The sequence below is a fragment of the Geotrypetes seraphini genome, chromosome 7, assembly GCF_902459505.1.
Source record: "Geotrypetes seraphini chromosome 7, aGeoSer1.1, whole genome shotgun sequence".
In the NCBI taxonomy this organism is placed as follows: Eukaryota; Metazoa; Chordata; class Amphibia; order Gymnophiona; family Dermophiidae; genus Geotrypetes; species Geotrypetes seraphini.
The window spans coordinates 187,982,807-188,003,613 of record NC_047090.1 but is presented as its reverse complement, the minus strand read 5'-3'; the positions used below and the strand labels follow the sequence as shown (position 1 = coordinate 188,003,613).

Genomic DNA, 20,807 nt, shown 5'->3' with positions numbered 1-20,807 from the left:
GTGTTTCTCTCTCTTCCTCCATCCCCACTCTCTTTCCTTCTCTTTTCCTCCCTCCATCCCCCTTCTCCCACAGGATCTGGTGGTGCTGAGTCTCTGACAAAACCAGAACTCTGTGACTTTCTGAAGTGTTGCTTGCTGCAATGCCACAATCTATTTTCATATACGGGACTGCTTTGCATAGAATAGGTCCATCACCTTGGTCTCAAAAGAGAGGCATCCTGAGGGCTAGAGTTTGAAACTCCTTAACTTTGCACTCTGTCTCTCCAGCCCTGGCCCAGCCCAGCCTGGAATTGAGTACCTCTCCCCTGTCTCTCACCTACCTCCTCCACCAAATTATTTACTCTTTGGATTGACTGAAAGCATCAGCAATCCGAGCCTGCTGCCACTCGCCTGTCCGGAAGTCTTTATTGTGCAGCAACTTCCTGTTCCCGTATAGGCGGGACAGCTGCAGAAGGAAGGCTTCCGGGGCAGGCCTACGGCAGCAGGCTCACCTCACTGATGCTGACGGTCGGCCTGAAGATTAAATATTTGGCGGAGGAGGAAGGTGGGGAACAGGGAAGAGGAAAACCCAGACAAACTCATCAAATTTAGAAAGATGCCAGGACACCCGGACAGTCCTCTAAAAAGAGGTCATGTCCAGGTCAATCCAGCCATCTGATAACTCTAACAACAGTGTGTGTATGGTGCCCAACTTAAAACATGAACGAATTAAGATGTAGGAAAATTTGGAACGTGCAACAAACATTTTTAAGACTAAGGAAGGATGAGGAAAACAGGGAGTTTTAGACACCTCCAGCAGAAGGGAGAGGAAGAAAGGAAGCTCAACACCTATGGATGTCCTGTGTCTTCTGTGTACTCTTCAGTATAAGCAGGGGAGGCCCTATAATGAGGCCAGCTGAGGCGGTGGCCATAGGTAGCACTCTTGAGGAAGTGGCATCTTGCTGAACTCTTTCGGCCACTCTCCTTCTTTCTCCCCCATTTGGAATTTTTCCCATTCTCCACCCTCCACCCCCTGGGTGGCGGTAGCAATTCAATGGGCTACCCTGCGCCAGTCCCGGCATCTTCTCTCCACTTTGCCCGCCCCAGTAGAAACAGGAAGTTGTCAGAGAGGGTGGGCCACGGTGGAGAGAAGATGCCAGGACCGGCGGCAGAGTGGGCCATTGAATCACTACCACCACCCAGCAACTTTTTAACATATGCGAGGGTGGGTGGGGAGAATGGGAAAATGTTGCTTGGGGGGGGGGGGAGAAGAGTGAAAGGATTAGATGCTGGGAAGGGGAGTGGCAGAGAAAGTGCAGCAAGTTGCCACTCCCTCAAGAGTGCCACTTGAAGATATTGGACTCAGGAGAGGGAGTGGAAGAAGGGATGGGATAAGGGCAGGAGGGAGAGATGTCAGATGTGGAAGATGGATAGGGAAGACAGAGGGGTTATAAGGACAGAGTGAGATGGCAAGGGGGTAGAAGGGGGATAGGGAAAGATGGTGCAGGACAGAGGAGGCAGGAGAGGGAGAGGTGGCAAAAGGGGTGAAAGGAGGTCAGGAAGATATGGTAGAGGGTGTGAAAGGGGAAGAGGGAAAGATGGACGGTGGAGGGAGAAAAATGGGGGGAAGAGGAAGAGATGGACATGGTGAAGGAGGGCAAAATGAGGAAAGAGGGTGAGATAGATATGGTGGAGGAGGGCAAAATGGGGAGAGAAGGAGAGATGGACATGGTGGAGGAGGGCAAAATAGGGAGAGAAGGAGAGATGGACATGGTGGAGGGAGCAAAATATGGAGAGGGAGAGATGAACAACTCAGAGCAGGGGGGGAGGAGAGATAGACATAGAAAGGTAGAAAGGATACGTACTTGGGGCCAGAAGGGGGAGGGAGGGGAGAGATGTCAGACTAGGGAGGAGGGGGGTAGAAGGGCAGAAAGAAGAGACATTGAACTTGTGAAAGGGAGGGGGGGAGAGAGAAAGAAAGAGAGGAAGGAGTAAAGGACAAGGAGGGTGATGCTAAAAATTCTGGATCCATGTGGGAGAGTTGTGAAGGAGATGAGTGAGAGGAGAATAATGAGTACAGAGGGTAGAAATGTGGTAATGGGGAGCAGATAAAAGGGAATGGGAAGATGGGAAATGTGAAAGCTAGGGGATATGAAAAGGGGATGGAATAGTGAAAAGGAATAAAGCAAGAAAAGAGAAAAATGGGAGAGAGCTCTTTAAGAGAAAGAGAAGACCATAAGAACAGCCACACTGGGTCAGACCAATATGTCAGCTGCATAGACACCACCTTATAGGTTGGATGTTCCTTTCTTTGACATGTTACTGCCTTGGTTAAGTAAAATATTTAAGCTTAAAAAGCTTAAATCGTATCCCATCAAAAAATATTTTTCTGAATCAGGCAACACCAGTACAGCAGCCTTACATGTGGTAATGGGAAATGGGAATAGGAGGCTGGGGAAGAGGCAAGATGGGAAATAGGGGAGAGAAGGAGATGGAAAGTAGAAAGGAGGAGGCTGAAATTTGAGTGGAAGGAAGGAAAGAAGGGAAAATCAGTATGTCAGAGATATCTGTATATTGAGGGAACAAGGCAGGAGGAGAATTGAAAGAGACAAGTAACTGGTACCAACATAATAGACCATGAAACCGTTCAGGAAACAAAGATAGATTAACGTGTTTTATTTGGAATGCATTAATTGCGTTGGGACATATGAATTGCCTCTTTTCAGGTTTTCTACTTCACAATGTGCCTGGTAGTGAGAGGAGAGCGTTGCGTTGCTATTGCTCAGAGAACACGAAAATCAGGATTTTTTTTTTTAATGTATGGTGACTTCCACAGAGAAATGTTCTAGTTCTGAGGTGGAATATCAGCTCCCATATAACTAATATTATTATGGTGTGTTAAACTGAGCTTTTCTTTTGCTTTCTTTATCATTTTGCTCCGTGTTGTTTGAGCATCATTCATCTCCTTTGTGTTTTTGCAGAAACACAGGTTAAGGTATGTGTGGCGAGAAAGACGGTTCTTTGAGTCTGTCTGGCAGCATCTATTGTTTTGCTTTTGACATGGGTGACCTGGGCCTAAAAGGAGGCTTTGCTGTCATTTACTGTGTTACTGAAGCTACTACCTCTAAGAAGCTACTGCTATAGGCAGCTGGCCAGTCTTGCCTAATAGTTGGGGCAGCCCTTGCCCCTCTCCTATTTTGGATGTTCAGGGGGAAGGGGGGGGAACACCAGCTCATCCCTTGCCTCAAGCAGCAGATTGCCTTGAGCCACCTCTGAGTATAAGAAATACCTTCCCACAACACTGAACCCTTCTTCGTCATTCTTTAGGGCATTTAAATCATATTTCCTCGACTGAATTATATTTTTTAAAGTCAGTTTTGTGATGTGAAGTAAAGAGTGTGTACTACATGTTACAGGAATGCAGGGAACTCATCCAGAAGTGACAGGGGAGCAGATCCCTGGGGGTTGCAAGGACAGGGAGACTCTTCTAGTGTCAAAGTACGGAAGTCAGGCCAGAGACAGTGAAAGTCCTTTAGTGTTTCTGAAAAAGGTTGGAAGTTGAGTATGGCATTCAGGGGCCACTATGGAGTTCCTCTGGAGTTAGCAGTATACATTTGCATTAACCCTCTCCTGACTTCAGATTGTCCCCCCATTTGCTTTTTGTAGGTACGATGGTTGGGGACCACACGCGCCTGGAGTTCCATAACATCGAGACCGGGGTGATGACGGAGAAACGCTACATGTCTGCCATCCCATCCAGCTTTATCGGCCACCTTCAAAGCCTAATGTTCAACGGGCTGCTTTACATCGACCTGTGCAAGAATGGCGACATTGATTACTGCGAACTCAAGGCACGCTTCGGCATGCGCTCCATCATCGCTGACCCCGTCACTTTCAAGACCAAGGCCAGCTACCTGAGTCTGGCCACCCTCCAGGCCTACACCTCCATGCACCTCTTCTTCCAGTTCAAGACTATCTCCAGCGATGGCTTCATCCTCTTCAACAGCGGTGACGGGAACGACTTCATTGCAGTGGAACTGGTGAAGGGGTAGGGTGAGGGGAGAGAGGTTTCACGTGCGCATGGAAACTAAGTCCTAGAGAAATGCAATGCATACAGGGATCCAGAGGCTTGTAGGTGTTCCCAGGGACTCACAGAAATGTGCACATGGATACAGGGACCCAGAGAGACAGCAAGATACGTTTGTAAACCCAGGAACCTACAGAGGCACAGAAAAGTACTGGGCAGGCTTGCACGGTCTGTGTCTGTATATGGCCGTTTGGTGGAGGAAGGGCTGGGGAGGGCTTCAATGGCTGGGAGGGATGGAGTGAGCTTTGACGAAGACTTCAGTAGTTGGAACCTAAGAACAGTCCTGGGAAGAGCTTTGGATTCTTGGCCAGAAATAGCTAAGAAGAAGAAAAAAAAATTAAATTAAATTGAATCAGGTTGGGGGGAGGATGGACTGGAGAGGGCTTCAATGGTTGGGAGGGTTTAGATGGGCTGGAGTAGGTTTTAACGGAGATTTCGGCAGTTGGAACCCAAGCACAGTACCGGGTAGAGCTTTGGATTCTTGCCCAGAAATAGCTAAGATGAAGAAGAAACCCCCCCCCCCAACAAATTTTTAGATTGAATCAGGTTGGACCATTTGGGTCTTTATCTGCCGTCATCTACTATGTTACCTTGTAAAATATGGAATAATGCTATAATCAGAGAAACATCCATACCCACATGTACCCAGAGATTCACAGGCTCAGAAACATGCACAGAGCTACAGAGACCCAGAGGGATAAAGAGAGAGCGAGAGACACACGCATAGTAACATAGTAAAGAACGGCAGATAAACACCTCAGTGCTCCATCCAATCTGCCCTGTAATCCCAATTTCATGATTAAATTGAAATGTCTTTTTTTTTCTTTGCTCTTTCTGGTATATAGACCCGTAGAAGTCCACCCAGCACGGACCATAGTTTCCATCTCCTGGCGTTGCTGTTGAAGATCACTCCAGCCTATCCAAACCATCTCCTTTGCGGAATTCAGACTGTGAAAGTTTGCCCAGTCATATTCTAATTAGCGAGCCTCATAAGAACATAAGAACATAAGAACTGCCATACTGGGATAGACTGAAAGTTCATCAAGCCCGGTAGCCAGGTCCCAAGTGCCTGGCAAGACCCCAAGGACTTAAAAAGATTTTATGCTGCTTATTTTAGGAATAAGCAGTGGATTTCCCTAAGTCCGTCTTAAAATATGGCTTATGGACTTTAGCTTTAGGAAATTAGCAAAACTTTTTTTTTTTTTAAACCCTGCTAAGCTAACTGATTTCACCACATTCTCAGGCAACGATTTCCAGAGTTTAATTAAGCGTTGAATGAATAAATATTTTCTCTCGTTTATTTAAAGTAGCTTTATTGCATAATACCTACTCCTAGTATTTCTGGGAAGAGTAACAAGCGATTCACATCCACCCTTTCCACTCCATTCATTATTGTATAGAGCTCCATCACATCACCCCTGAGCCATCTCTTCTCCAAGCTCTAGCTGCTTTAGCCTTTCGTCCCATCCCTTTTATCAATTTTATCACCCATCTCTGTACCTTTTCTAATTCCGCTATATCTTTTTTGAGATACGGCAGCCAAAATTCCGCACTGCGTTCATAGTGCGGCCATACCATACAGCGAATCAAAGGCATTATAACATTTTCATTCCTTTCTTGATAATTCCTAAGATTTTTTTAGCCACCGCTGCACATGTGCAGAGTATTTCATCCTATGCTCAATAATGACACCTAGATCCTTTTTCTGGGCAGTGACGACTAACGTGGAACCCCAGCTCTAGTTTGGGTTCCTCTTTCCCACATGCATCACTCTGCACTTGCTCACGTGTATCCAGGGTTCACCGTCATTCGCGTGCGGGACAAAGCTGCACCGACATTTGAACCCAGATAATTGGGTGCAAGACCCCAGCGCGCCGCCAGAAAAGTTAATTTTAAAGAGCTCCGACAAAGGGGTGTGTGTGAGGGGGGAACCCCCCAGTTTATTTAATAGTGTTTGTGCTGCCGTTGGGGGGTTGGGGGTTAGAACCCCCCATTATAGAGGAAACTTAACTTTTTCCTGATTTTTTAGGAAAAAGTCAAGTTTTCTGTATAATGTGTGTGTGGGGGTTTGCACCCCCATATCCCCCCAATGGCAGCCAACGGCAGCACAAATAGTATTAAGTAAAGGGGGGCGTTCTCCCCTCCCCCCCATCGGAGCTCTTTAAAATTAACTTTTACAGTGGCGCGCTGGGCCGAAATGTCGGCGCGTTTTTGTCCCGTCACCGTATCCAGAGATCCACAGAGCCCCAGAAACATGTCCAGATCTTCAGCGGGATACAGAGAGGGAGAGGCAGACGTGGACATGTACTCCGAGATCCAGAGAGAATGAGAAACACACAGAAACTTTATTGACATGAAAGTATGCACATAGGATGCCAAAGTACTGTATATTAAGGACTGCTTTCAAAAGTGGTGACCTCACTGCAAAGTCTGCTTCATGAGGTCATTCTCCAAAGTAGGGGCTGAGCTTTACATGGAGATTCTGCATGCAAATAATTAGAAAAGCTGGATTTACAGACATATGCAAATACCACAAATTCTCCTGCATGGTATTCTGTAAAGATGAGAAAAAGTCACTTAAAAGGGTCATAAGATCTATAGTTAGGGGCTCAACTTAATTAGGGTTATCAGACGGCTGGATTTACCCAGTCATGTCCTCTGTTTAGAGGGCACGTCCGGACAGCTTTTCAAACCTGGCGCTTTGTCCGGGTTTTGCAAAGCAGATTGCGTCTGGACGGACATCTACACATGCCTGGATGCAACATGGTGATGTCATCGCATCACATCCCGACTGAGATGAGCAGGCTGAGGGGGGAAGGGCAAGGGGCGAGGCTGGAATGTGGCGTGGGCAGGGATGGGTAGAACTGGGAGGGCCTGGGGGTGGCAGGTCTATGGGTCCTGATTTTACATGCGTAAAATCTGGTAACCCTCAACTTAATCAATGAATGAAGAATGTGTCACGGAACTACCTGGCAATGCAACAACAATCCAGTTGACAACTTACAGATATGTTTTTGTATTTGTTGTGTGGTGTAAAAACTTGTTGTGCGAAGGTTTTGGGGTTTCGCAATGAAAAAGAAGAGGGCTGATGGCGAGTTAGGCTGGATATGGCGTCTGATATACAGTTGATCACCTTCTGATGGTCCCTCACACCTAGGTTTGACGATCTGGGTGGTACCGGGATATATTGTTCATTGATTGATCCTATAAACAGTGGCATTGTAAGGGGGGGGGAAGCGTGTCGGTGGGGGTGCCAGCACCTCTCCGCCATGCCACGCCACACCACGCCATGCTCATGACATCCCTCCCCATATCTCTGTAGATCTTCATTAGTGTGAGGAACTTCTGCCTGTTGCTTGTGCCAGCCTGATTCCTCTCTGAATCACTTCCGGGTCACGGGCCAGGATGTGACATCAGAGGCAAATCCAACGCTGGCGTGAGGAGCATGCTGGAGACTGTGGAATGGGGTAGAGTGTGGAATGGGGCACCACTGCCCCTTACTACGTCACTGCCTGTAAACATGTGCACATGTTACATTAAGCTTCTGGTCTATACAGGGAGGGAGGCGGCTGCTCTCCTTTGATAGAATCTGCATCCTATGGGTTTGATCCCCTGCACTTTGCACTGGTCCTGAAAGGGAAAACACTCCGAGAAGGGCCCTGGGAAAAAAGTCTCTGCAGAGATTCACACCTGATTTTCTCTGTAGGTCCTTTTCCCTCAAAGATGGAGGGCATAGATTTGAAAATGTGACAAACGCATATAACCTCCTTCCCACAGCCGAGACCGACAACCCAGGCAAATGTATCTATGTCCCAGGATTCTACGAGGACTGATTGAAAAGTAATGAGACCGTTTTTCTTTCCAAGAAGTAGACGTGGCGACGAAGCTCATACAATGACGTTTCTGAACCTGCAGTTGGACTGCTGAAGCCTTCATTGTTGGGTCACAGCGAGAGGAAGAACTTTGTGCGTTTTGTCACAGCAGATGAGGAAGATGCATCTGTGAAAGTACGCAGCACGGCTAATTGTTTCACGACCGTATGCTTGCCGTAACGTTTCGAGAGTTTCATTACCGCTCTAAATTCAATCACATACCTGTGGCGCTCTCTCACAGACTCATCTTCCTCATCTGCCACGATGAAACGTACAAAGTTCTTTCTTTCGCTGTGACCCAACAATGAAGGCTATGGCAGTCCAACTGCAGGTTCAGAAACATCGATGTATGAGCTTCACAGGAACCAGCAAAGTGTTGCCACGTCTACTTCTTGGAAAGAAAAACAGAGGCAATCAGCCCTCGTATATATGGCGCCCCAAATCAGGCAATGATCCAAGATTGGCTAACGAGCTAATTGGCACAAATCAGCACTGATTTGAGTTTGGGCACACGCCCCAAATCCCACAGGAAGTTTGGCTGTAGCAGGTGCTTCGGACGATCAGGGGCATTACTAATCTATGCCCACAGTGTTTCAGAATGCCAGGGCGCCAGGATTTGTTTGGGTGCCGAGGTCTGACTACCGTTTAATGAACCTAGAAGACCCTGCTGCTTTTAACTGGGTAACGATGGGAGTGTGATCCAAATCGGTGCATTCTGAAAATCCCTCTCCCTATGGCTGTAATAAAAACATAGTAACATAGTAGATGACGGCAGATAAAGACCCGAATGGTCCATCCAGTCTGCCCAATCTGATTCAGTTTAAATTTTTTAAATTTTTTCTTCTTAGCTATTTCTGGGCAAGAATCCAAAGCTCTACCTGGTACTGTGCTTGGGTTCCTACTGCCGAAATCTCCGTCAAAACCTACTCCAGCCCATCTACACCCTCCCAGCCATTGAAGCCCTCCCCAGCCCATCCTCCACCAAACAGCCATATACAGAGACAGACCATGGTGCAAGTCTGCCCAGTACTGGCCTTAGTTCAATATTTACTATTATTTTCTGATTCTAGATCCTCTGTGTTCATCCCACGCTTCTTTGAACTCAGTCACAGTTTTCCTCTCCACCAAGTATGGTGGCCATGTTAGTCCACTTTTCAAGGTAATATATAAACGTAAAACAAAACCATAAAGGAAAGACCTTTTTTATTGGACTAACTCAAAGCTGACCATGCAATAATGCCATTTATTCATTTAATGTTCTCCTACAGTGGATTAAGTGACTTGCCCAGGGTCACAAGGAGCAGCTTGGGTTTGAACCCATAGCCTCAGGGTACTGAAGCTGTAGCTTTAACTACTGTTCCACACTCTCCCATTTAGAGAATCACGCCTCTGGCAAAGGCAGGTGCTGGAAATGGAGGCCAGGGTTTTCAAGGCCTACTTTCCCGGCACCTACCTTTGATGTGAATCACACTAACGCCACTGCAGGTGTTAGCCAATAGCCATGCCTGCAGCGGCGTTAGATACCAGTTGACACCTCCAGAGGCATGATTCGGACGCCGTGTGTTTAGGCCCTGATACACACCTTGAAATTTTATTTAAGTAGCGTTTGCCACATTTCCCTCTTAACTTAGGTGCTGGTACGGTTAAGACACCATTTATAGAATTTTCCCCATAATGCATCGAGTTAGTCCAATAAAAAAGGTATTATTTTATTTCCTTTATGTTTTTGTTATATTTCTATATATTACCTATAAAAAGAGAGAAAATGATCACCCGTTTTAGTGATAATCACATAATTACAGGACCAGAAAAGACAATAGCAATGAGAATCACCAGGTTCTGAAGCTGGTCTCTCTCATCCCTGGTGGCAGGATGTCTCATTCAGACGGTCTCTTCAGCTACTTTTTCTCTTTACAGGTACATCCATTATGTCTTTGACCTTGGAAACGGTCCAAATGTCATCAAGGGCAACAGTGTGCGGCCACTAAATGACAACCAGTGGCACAATGTGGTCATCACCCGGGACAACAGCAACACCCATACGCTAAAGGTGGACACCAGGACGGTCACCCAGGTCATCAATGGGGCCAAAAATCTAGACCTGAAAGGTAAGGGTGGACAATGGCCAGGAGAGCGGCTGCATTGGCAAAGCTGTTTGTGTGTCTGTGCACGATTTTGTGTATGTGGGCAAAACTGAAAGGAGCTATTGAGAAGGCAACAAACAATTTTTAAGGAACGTAAGTAAAAGTGAGAGGAAAAGAAGGCCGCTTTGGTTCTCAAAAGTAGTAGCTGAGAAGGTAAGGAAAAAAGAGGTTAGCTTTCATAAACTACAACAGATCACAGAAAGAAGACAGGCAAAAATATCTGGAAAAGTTAAGAGAGGCTGGTCGAGTAGTCAGGAAAGCAAAGATGCAAATGGAAGAAAAAATAGCTGACACAGTGAAACAGGGAGACAAGACATTTTTGTAGATATATCAGTGATAGGAAAAAGTGCAAAAGTAGCATTGTGAAGGTGAAGGGGAGGAATATGTAGAAGCTGATAAAGAAAAGGCCAAATTGCTTAACAGATATTTCTGTTCTGTGTTCATGGCTGAAGCGCCAGGAGTGGGGCCGCAGAAGAAAAACGTGAATAGGGATGGAGGAGTAATAGACCCTGATCGATTTTCAGAGGGTTGTGTTTGTGAGGAGCTAGTGTGACAAACCCAAGTCCATTTCGGGTTTTGTCTATGACAAACCTGAGTCTGTCCCGGGTTTTGTCCCAGAGATAGTGAGAAAATACACAGAACCCCGATGTAAGAGAGCTGATCAGGTAGAATGCCAATCTACAGAATTAGCTGACTACTGCTTAGAGAGACTGTGGCAGATGAGGCATGGCAGGAAAAAGATAGGCTGGAAAACCTTACTCAGTTTAAACTTGTTCCTGCCACTGCTAGAGGTTTGCTACCTTTCCAGCAGCCTGTCCCTGTTAGAGCCAGGGCTAGAAAGAATCCTGCCTGTAATCAAAGGGAGCAGGCTAGTATGTGGAAAGCTCTTAGACTTAGGGGGAGTAGCTCTCCACAGCTTAAAACGAGTCTCTTCAGAACTGGAAGAGGAGAGAGGCAACCAGAAGAGGAGAGCAAGTCCCTCTCTCCCCAGCCTCTGAGCTTTGGAAAGAAGCCATGGACATTCAGGAAAGCCAGGTAGGAACTGAGTCTTGTCCAATAGCCATGGGAATGCAGTGAAGCATAAGAGTTTTGTTTGCTGCCTACAGTCTCTGAGTTTCCAGTTAAACTGTATTTTTCCTTTGAAGAGAATTTAGAACCTCTTTTTGAAAACTGAACTTTAAATTTTACCTTAGAGCATTGGGGTGTTTGTTTCCAGCAACAGGTGCATGGTTTCCTTGCTGGTTACCAAGCTGGGTAATTACGTTGCTCTCACTCTCAGCTATGTGTGGTTACTGCAGCAACGTTTCAGAGGGAAACAAATGTATAATACCTGCAGTTTTTTGAATGAAAACTTCCCTACATACAAGGCAGGGATAAGTTTTGCAGTACTTATGGGTCTGACCCCTAATTCTGTTCCTGGGAAAACAGCTGACTCAGAGAAAGGGTATGGTAAAGTAAAGCCATGTGAAATTCCTGCCTGCTTTACTTTGTTGTTTTTTTTTTCTGTTCCTGTTCATTAACTAACCAAGTACTGGTAGTGCTCTTTGAATGGACTATGAGGTAAAAACATTGCAAGCTTAAAGTAAATCTGAGTTGTATTACACTGTTAAAGCCCAGAAGCAGGGGACTACCGTACACTTAAACCATGGCTGACCAACTTGAGCACTTTGATTTTGAGGTTTTGTTCTTATATGATTTCATGGAATGTAGGTTTTTCCTGCAACTGGAAGGCTGAAGCCTGCATTTTGATTTATTGGGCCAGTGGCCGGAATAAAGCGATTAGTTTGCCATTTCTGACTAGAACTTATTACCTGCATGCCCTATTAGGCAGTTACCTTGCCAGAATAAAGTCCTGAAGGGTCCCTTAGTAGCAAGTTACACGCTAGGTCAGAGGTTTTGTCATGTCCCCGTGAGCTTGCTGCGCATTTCAGGGGCGCAGGTGTGACATTAATTAAAATAAAGGTAGACAAAGCGATGGGGCTGGATGGAGCACATCCGAGGGTGCTGAAGGAACTTGGGGAAGTTCTGGTAGCTCCGCTGATTGACTTTTTCAATGTGTCTCTAGAGTCGGGAGTGGTACCGGAGGACTGGAGAAGGGCGGATGTGGTCTCTCTCCACAAAAGTGGAAGTAAGGAAGAAGTAGGGAAATTACAGGCCGGTAAGTTTCATTTCTGTGGTAAGCAAATTAATGGAAACATTTTTAAAACAGAGAATGGTCAAGTTTCTGGAATCTGGTGGATTACAGGACCGAAGGCAACATGGATTCACTAGAGGTAGGTCTTGTCAGACAAACCTGATCAATTTCTTTGACTGGGTGACCAGAGAATTGGATAGAGGATGTGCGCTAGATGTGATGTATTTAGATTTTAGCAAAGCCTTTGACAGTGTTCCACACAAAGGTCTAATAAATAAACTGAGTGCCCTCGGGATGGGCCCCAAAGTTACGGACTGGGTTAGGAACTGCTTGAGTGGAAGGCGACAGAGGGTAGTGGTCAATGGAGATCACTCTGAGGAAAGGGAGGTTACCAGTGGTGTGCCTCAAGGTTCTGTTCTTGGGCCTGTTTTTTGTGGGTTTTTAAAACGTTTTTTAACGCTATTGCTGAAGGGTTGTCGGGTAACATTTGCCTCTTTACGAATGATACCAAAATGCGCAATAGAGTAGCCACCCCGTATGGTGTGAATAACACGAGGAAGGACCTAGCAAAGCTTGAGGAATGGTCTGAAATTTGGCAGCTAAGATTTAATGCTAAGAAATGCAAGGTCATGCATTTGGGCTGCATAAACCCGAGGGAACGATACCGTTTAGGGGATGAAGAACTTTTATGCATGATAGAGGAGCGATGGCCTCCCCAAAAATTTGGTGTTCAGAGTCAGTTATGGATCTATTCACTCTCCCACCTCCTCCCAGCCGCTGTCATTTAAAATCTTCCAGCAGCCGCTGCGCAGCGTCTCTGCCGAATGAATACTTCTGGGGAAAGCCTGCTCATTGATGCTGTTCAACGGCTGCTGGAAGATTTAAAATTACAGTGACTGGGGGAAGGTAGGTGGGGGAGTTAGGAGCTGGAGAGAGAGGGCATGTTACAGGATCCTGCTGGGGCTAGGGTGGAGCCTATGGGGCCCCCCAAACGAAAAAGCGTTCCACTGCCTATGCTTGGGTGTGATCCTATCTGAGGGTAGGGGTGAAGGGCCACTACTCGGACTGGAGAAGGGTCACGAGTGGTGTTCCGCAGGGCTCAGTGCTCGGGCCGCTGCTATTTAATATATTCATAAATGATCTAGAAACAGGGACGAAATGTGAGATAATAAAATTTGCGGACGATACAAAAATATTTAGTGGAGCTGGAACTAAAGAGGAATGCGAAGAATTGCAAAGGGACTTGAACAAACTGGGGGAATGGGCGGCGAGATGGCAGATGAAGTTCAACGTTGAGAAATGTAAAGTATTGCATGTGGGAAGCAGAAACCCAAGGTACAACTATACGATGGGAGGGATGTTATTGACTGAGAGTACCCAAGAAAGGGACTTGGGGGTAATGGTGGACATGACAATGAAGCCGACGGCACAGTGCGCAGCGGCCGCTAAGAAAGCAAATAGAATGCTAGGCATAATCAAGAAGGGTATTACAACAAGGACAAAAGAAGTTATCCTGCCATTGTATCGGGCGATGGTGCGCCCGCATCTGGAATACTGCGTCCAATATTGGTCGCCGTACCTTAAGAAGGATATGGCATTACTCGAGAGGGTTCAGAGGAGAGCGACACGTCTGATGAAAGGGATGGAAAACCTTTCATACGCTGAGAGATTGGAGAAACTGGGTCTCTTTTCCCTGGAGAAGAGGAGACTTAGAGGGGATATGATAGAGACTTATAAGATCATGAAGGGCATAGAGAGAGTAGAGAGGGACAGATTCTTCAAACTTTCTAAAAATAAAAGAACAAGAGGGCACTCGGAAAAGTTGAAAGAGGACAGATTCAAAACAAATGCTAGGAAGTTCTTCTTTACCCAACGAGTGGTGGACTACTGGAATGCGCTTCCAGAGGGCGTAATAGGGCAGAGTACAGTACTGGGGTTTAAGAAAGGATTGGACAATTTCCTGCTGGAAAAGGGGATAGAAGGATATAAATAGAGGATTACTGCACAGGTCCTGGACCTGTTGTGCCGCCGCGTGAGCGGACTTCTGGGCATGATGGACCTCAGGTCTGACCCAGGAGAGGCATTGCTTATGTTCTTATGTTCTTATGATGATCTTAAGGTGGCCAAATAGGTTGAAAAAGCAATGGCAAAAGCAAGAAGGATGCTAGGGTACATAGGGAGAGGTATGGCCAGTAGGAAAAAGGAAGTATTGATGCCCCTGTATAACACTCAGGTGAGTCCTCATTTGGAATCTTGTGTACAATTCTGGAGGCCACAAAAAAAGATATAAAAAGGATGGAGTTGGTCCAGAAGAAGGCTACTAAAATGGTGTGTGGCCTTCATCATAAGGCATATAGGGAGAGACTTAAAGTTCTCAATCTGTAGACTTTGGAGGAAAGGCAGAAGAGGGGAGATATGATAGAGTCGTTTAAACACCTATGTACCGTATTTTCACGCAAATAACGCGCACCCGTGTAAAACGCGCACACGGGTATAGCGCGCAGAAATCACGATGATATGTACAAAAACTTTTGTATACCGCGCTCACGGGTATACCGTGCATGATGCCCGACGCTCCTTTCGCCCGCCCTGACTTTCCGTGCGCTGTCCCGACTCTCCGTTTACCCCCCCTGACTTCCGTGCACTGCCCTGACTTTCTGTGCGCTGTCCTGTCCCCCCTTGAAGGTCTGTCCCCATCCTGAAAGCCTGATGCCCCCCCCGACGTCCGATACATCCCCCCCCGGCAGGACCACTCGCACCCCCACCCCGAAGGACCGCCGACTCCCCAACAATATCGGGCCAGGAGGGAGCCCAAACCCTCCTGGCCACGGCGACTCCCTAACCCCACCCCGCACTACATTACGGGCAGGAGGGATCCCAGGCCCTCCTGCCCTCGACGCAAACCCCCCTCCCCCCCCAACGACCGCCCCCCCCAAGAACCTCCGACCGCCCCCCCAGCCGACCCGCGACCCCCCTGGCCGACCCCCACGACCCCCCCACCCCCCTTCCCCGTACCTTTGGTAGTTGGCCGGACAGACGGGAGCCAAACCCGCCTGTCCGGCAGGCAGCCAACGAAGGAATGAGGCCGGATTGGCCCATCCGTCCTAAAGCTCCGCCTACTGGTGGGGCCTAAGGCGCGTGGGCCAATCAGAATAGGCCCTGGAGCCTTAGGTCCCACCTGGGGGCGCGGCCTGAGGCACATGGTCGGGTTGGGCCCATGTGCCTCAGGCCGCGCCCCCAGGTGGGACCTAAGGCTCCAGGGCCTATTCTGATTGGCCCACGCGCCTTAGGCCCCACCAGTAGGCGGAGCTTTAGGACGGATGGGCCAATCCGGCCTCATTCCTTCGTTGGCTGCCTGCCAGACAGGCGGGTTTGGCTCCCGTCTGTCCGGCCAACTACCAAAGGTACGGGGAAGGGGGGTGGGGGGTCGTGGGGGTCGCCAGGGGGGTCACGGGTCGGCTGGGGGGGGCGGTCGGAGGTTCTTGGGGGGGGCGGTCGTTGGGGGGAGGGGTGTTTGCGTCGAGGGCAGGAGGGCCTGGGATCTCTCCTGCCCGTAATGTAGTGCGGGGTGGGGTTAGGGGGTCGCCGTGGCCAGGAGGGTTTGGGCTCCCTTCTGGCCCGATATTGTCGGGAAGTCGGCGGTCCTTCGGGGTGGGGGTGCGAGTGGTCCTGCCGGGGGGGGGATGTATCAGACGTCGGGGAGTCGGCCGGGCAAGAGGGCTTGGGCTCCCTCTTGCTCCGATCGTGGATGCGGGTGCGGGTGGGAGCGCGTGCGAGCGGTCGTTCGGGGTGAGGGTGCGAGCGGTCCTGCTGGGGGGGTGAATCGGGCGTCGGGCGGGGTGGGAACTATGTTTAAAAACTTTTGTATACCGCGCTCACGCATATAACGCGTGAGGGGTATGCGCGGTAGGTAAAAACGCGTATAACGCGCGCGTTATATGCGTGAAAATACGGTAATATAAATGTGCATAAGTCGAGTCTCTTTCATTTGAAAGGAAGCTCTGGAATGAGAGGGCATAGGATGAAGTTAACTAAACCAAACCTTAGGCTTATATACCACTTCTCTATAACAGTAGAGCTCGGCACGGTTTACAAGAAATTAGAAAGGAGAACAGATACAATATGGATTTGGAATAGTATGGAGAGGAGCAGAATTTACAACTTTGAAAATAGCCAACTTTGAAATGGCTGGAAAGAGCCCAGGTAGCGCAGTTGAGCAGGAAAATTATTCCACAGTTCAGTAATTTTGAAAAGTAGAGACTTCCCTAATTTGATAATATAGAGCAGTGATTCCCAACCCTGTCCTGGAGGACCACCAGGCCAATCGGGTTTTCAGGCTAGCCCTAATGAATATGCATGAGAGAGATTTGCATATGATGGAAGTGATAGGCATGCAAATTTGCTTCATGCATATTCATTAGGGCTAGCCTGAAAACCCAATTGGCCTGGTGGTCCTCCAGGACAGGGTTGGGAACCACTGATATAGATAATGCCTTTCAACGTAAGGAAGGACAATTTAAATTTTGGAGTAGATCTGGTAATGTCAGATCTTGCAGAATTCCAAGACAGGGGAGTTAAAGGAAGAAGGATGCCAGGCAAGATCTTAAATGTTAAGCAGGCACATTTAAAATAAACCCTGTAAATTATTGGAAGCCAATGAAGTTATTGTAGGAGCGGAGAGACGTGATCAAATTTACTTTTTGCAAAGCTCAGCCTAGCAGCGGTATTCTGGATCAGTAATCCAGCCTCGAAAGGATGATTGATTGAACAAGGACAGCAAAGTGTTGATGATGCAAACAGGATCTCACTTTCCTCAACATAAGGAGACTAAAAAAACATTTTTTTTTTACCAGAGAATTAAGATGGTCATTGAATGAAAGTGTTGAATCTATAATGACACCCAGAACTTTACTTGAGCTGTTAGGCTCAGGAGTAATCTAAGGAAATACATTTTTACAGAAAGGGTGGTAGGTGTGTGGAATAATCTCCCGGTAGAGGTGGTGGAGATAATGACTGTGTCTGAATTCTAGAAAGCATGGGCCAGGCCCGTGGGATCTCTTAGAGAAAGGAGAAGATTTAGATGTGAGTATGTACACCCTCTTGACAGGGATGTCTGGATGTCCCAAGTAGGGGGACAATATAATACAACTGGGTAATTGAATAAATTGAATATTGTTCCAAAGGAAATGTAGCACAAACAGCAAAAAAGGAACAATAATAGTTATTAATACAGTTTCAAAAATGGCGTTTAGAATCCAAAAGTAGAGTAAAATAACTCAGCATAGGATCAATCATTGCACCATCTTGTTAGAAGATGTCTAACAAGATGGTGCAATGATTGATCCTATGAAAATTTATAAAAGGGTTTTTCCCTATGCTGAGTTATTTTACTCTACTTTTGGATTCTAAACGCCATTTTTGAAACTGTATTAATAACTATTATTGTTCCAAGTAGGGGGACACCACCTCAATACCAGAGCCCACTTGGTAGCCATAGTTTATGCTTTACGATGACATTAGTCAGCCCCGTGTATTTTGCAAGGGCGGCTGGTACGTGTGGGTACACCCTGTTCCTATAGATCCTCATTTGTGTAGAATTCGATGGTACTGAATCATTTTTATGCAGAAATTTGCAGGCAGGCTGGCTGGACGTGGAATCACAACTGCGAATGAACAGGTCCTCTTCTTGTACCTTGCAGAAACAAAACACGCAGCGTTGCAGTCCTGTGCTGTACTTGTGAGGCTTTGAAAAGAATGCAGGATTTTGGGTACTGGTGTACTGCACACCTACAGAGAGAGTTGTGTGGTGCAAAAAAGAGCCGGAGGATGACCTCACCAGTCTAGCAGAAATGCTTGTAGTGTTGGGAAGGGCTGGAGAGGCAACACTGGGGAAGAGACTGATTTGTGAAAGAGAGAGACATGGTGGAGAAGGTGACATGAGCTGGGAGAAACAGCAGAGGGAGACAGAGGACATGGAAAAGGATAACATGACATAAGCCTTTCGGTTCTATGTGGTTTACAAAAGAGGTTTAACTGACCAAAGTCAGCGAGCTACAACATAACTAGACGAGGATGTTAGCGGTGGAATTGCAAAGGCAGCCTAGATTTGCAAAGAGGTAGAAATGACCAGTGTCGAAGAACTGCCATATAACCTGGCATAAAAGTGGTAAACAGTAAGATTTAGAAAGGTTGGTAGTTGAGATTTACAGAGGAGGTACAGTGGACGATTGTCATATTTGGCAAGAGCAATTAGCAGATGAATTAGTTTCTGAGAGTTTCTAAGAAGGATTGCCAGATTTCAAGGAGCTTTCTAAAGTACGTATAGGAGGTTGACTCAGTTTTGGGCCTTTGGAGGCAGCTTGGTAAGATAGAAGTCTGCTGATGAATCTTTGATTGAAGGGAAGTTGAAGAATGATTGATGATGCGTGGATCAACCAGGTCTGACGAATATAAATTGATTAGTAATGGAGTTGGGCAGTAGACCATATTAAGCTTTGTAAAAGAGGCATCTTAATTTGAAGAGCTCTCAACCTTCAATTGTCAGCCAATGCAGCTTTTGATAAAACAGGGCTATTTGGTTGATGTTTTTTTTTAGGTTGAAGTTTAGCCTGATGGCTGTTTTTGGATGATGCTTTGTTTACGGAAGTGTTTGTGTAATCCCGCTAAGTATACAATGTTGCAGTAGCCTAGGATACTTAGGATTAGTGCTTGGACTAGGAATTGGAATGGTACCAGTTCTAAGTACTGTATTTCCTTATGGATCTAAGTTTCCATAGTGCTACCAGGGATGGATAGTGGGGGTGGGGGATTGATTTAGATATTCTAATACAGATGAATAGCGAACTAATTCTTAACAAAATGTCAGAGGAATTTTTCTGGCACTTATTAAGACTTTTGAAATGGTGATTTCACTTCAGTTAATGATATGTTAAGCGACTCAGCATTCCCCCAGAAAGAGCCCTTCAACTGGAAACTGCATGTAAATGCCCCTACGGCCACTTCCTCCCTAAGCTATGGAATCATCTGTCCACACAAATCAGATCCTTAGACTCCCTGATGACCTTCGGGAAGGCAATAAAGACCTTCATCTTCTGTTAAGTGCTCCAGACATCATATAGGCTATGAGGAACTGTGACAATGAAATTCTCAAATGATATGGACAAGATTACTCCACTGCTTGACTTCCCCTCTATATGCCTCCAATATGCTTTTCAGCCCATACCCTGTTATGCTTCCTATGTTACCCAAGTTCCACCCCCCCAAAAAAAACCCACTATATACATGCTTTTTCCATCCTGTTTCCCCTCTGTACATGATAAATTGTTTGCCTTACCTTGTACAGTACTTAGATCCACTGCCTGGAGTTGCGCTTCTGCACCTGTAGAGGGCACTGTTTGACCCGCTCTTTCTTTTTCACAGGTGATCTCTACATAGCTGGCTTAGCACAAGGCATGTACGGCAACCTACCAAAGCTGGTGGCTTCCCGGGATGGATTTCAGGGCTGCTTAGCATCAGTGGACCTGAATGGGCGCCTCCCGGATCTGATCAGTGATGCCCTTCACCGAAGTGGACAGATAGAACGAGGATGTGAAGGTATGGTTTCCTTCTGGTTTCAGATCTTCCCTGGGAGCCTGAAAGGGGGGGGAGGGGTTATGAGCTCCTGTGTGTCACTGGGTGTTGGCCAATTGGATCTTCAATGAGACTCTGCTTTTATAGACTTAGTATGGGGGTACAGAGGGTGAAGATTATGGGAAAGGTCCCCACTATGTCTGCATCTGAATGTGTGTTCTCATCTAGGGCTCATCCACTGAGCTCTGAGACCTGTTCTGAGACCCGAGACCTTTGTGTTGAATTTTCTCTGTCCAAAACATCTATCACCAGCAGCCCTGCCCCATCCAGTTCTTCTCAGCAGTACCACCACACATTGGGCGGAAGATTTCAGCATACTGTTTATAATGATGCCTAGATCTTTTTTTGGACGCTAACCTTTAAGGTTGACCTTAGCATCTGGTAACCTTACTGCTTACAATGTTGCCTTCAGGAGTGGAGGGGCTGCGTGGTGCATGGCCGCACACTTATGCCCCACAGTGCAGTTGGAGAAGTCGGGATCAGCACCCCTCCGGGACCGCTCTTCCATCTTGTGCCGCTACAGCTGCTGTCCCAAAGCGGCACACTGAAACAAACCAGTTGCGGAACCTCCCCATACATACCCGCAGCTGCCAGCCCACCCTTTTCAATATCACTTCTTCTGTGGCAAAACCAGCAGCTGTGGATATGTATGGGAAGGTTCCACAGCTGGTTTGTTTCAGTTTGCTGCTGCTGCTTCGGGAAAGCCGCAATACTAAGGGGGATACTAGGGGGCAAACGCTGGAGGATGTGGGGTGGAGAAAAGAGAGGGGGAGACACTGGTGGAATTGGGTTGGTTGGGAGAGAGGGGGCATACGCTAGTGGAAGTGGGGTGGGAGGAGAGAGAGGGGGCAGGCGCTGATGGAAATGATTTGGGTTGGGAAGAGAGAGGGAGTAAATTTTTTTATAGAAGTGGGAAGACAGATTCTAGTTAGAACAGGAGAGAGAGAGGGCAGATGTTTGTG

The 20,807-nt window shown here is 47.0% G+C and overlaps 1 protein-coding gene across 1 annotated transcript in view; it reads left to right on the top strand.

Moving 5' to 3' along the window:
* Window positions 1-20,807, top strand: part of NRXN3 (neurexin 3) — a 1,772,673-nt gene that overhangs the window by 749,825 nt on the left and 1,002,041 nt on the right. The window contains exons 14-16 of the mRNA XM_033952014.1: window positions 3,646-4,027; window positions 9,856-10,046; window positions 19,636-19,809. Coding sequence (XP_033807905.1) covers window positions 3,646-4,027; window positions 9,856-10,046; window positions 19,636-19,809 — 747 coding nt within the window. The remainder of the gene's footprint in view (window positions 1-3,645; window positions 4,028-9,855; window positions 10,047-19,635; window positions 19,810-20,807) is intronic.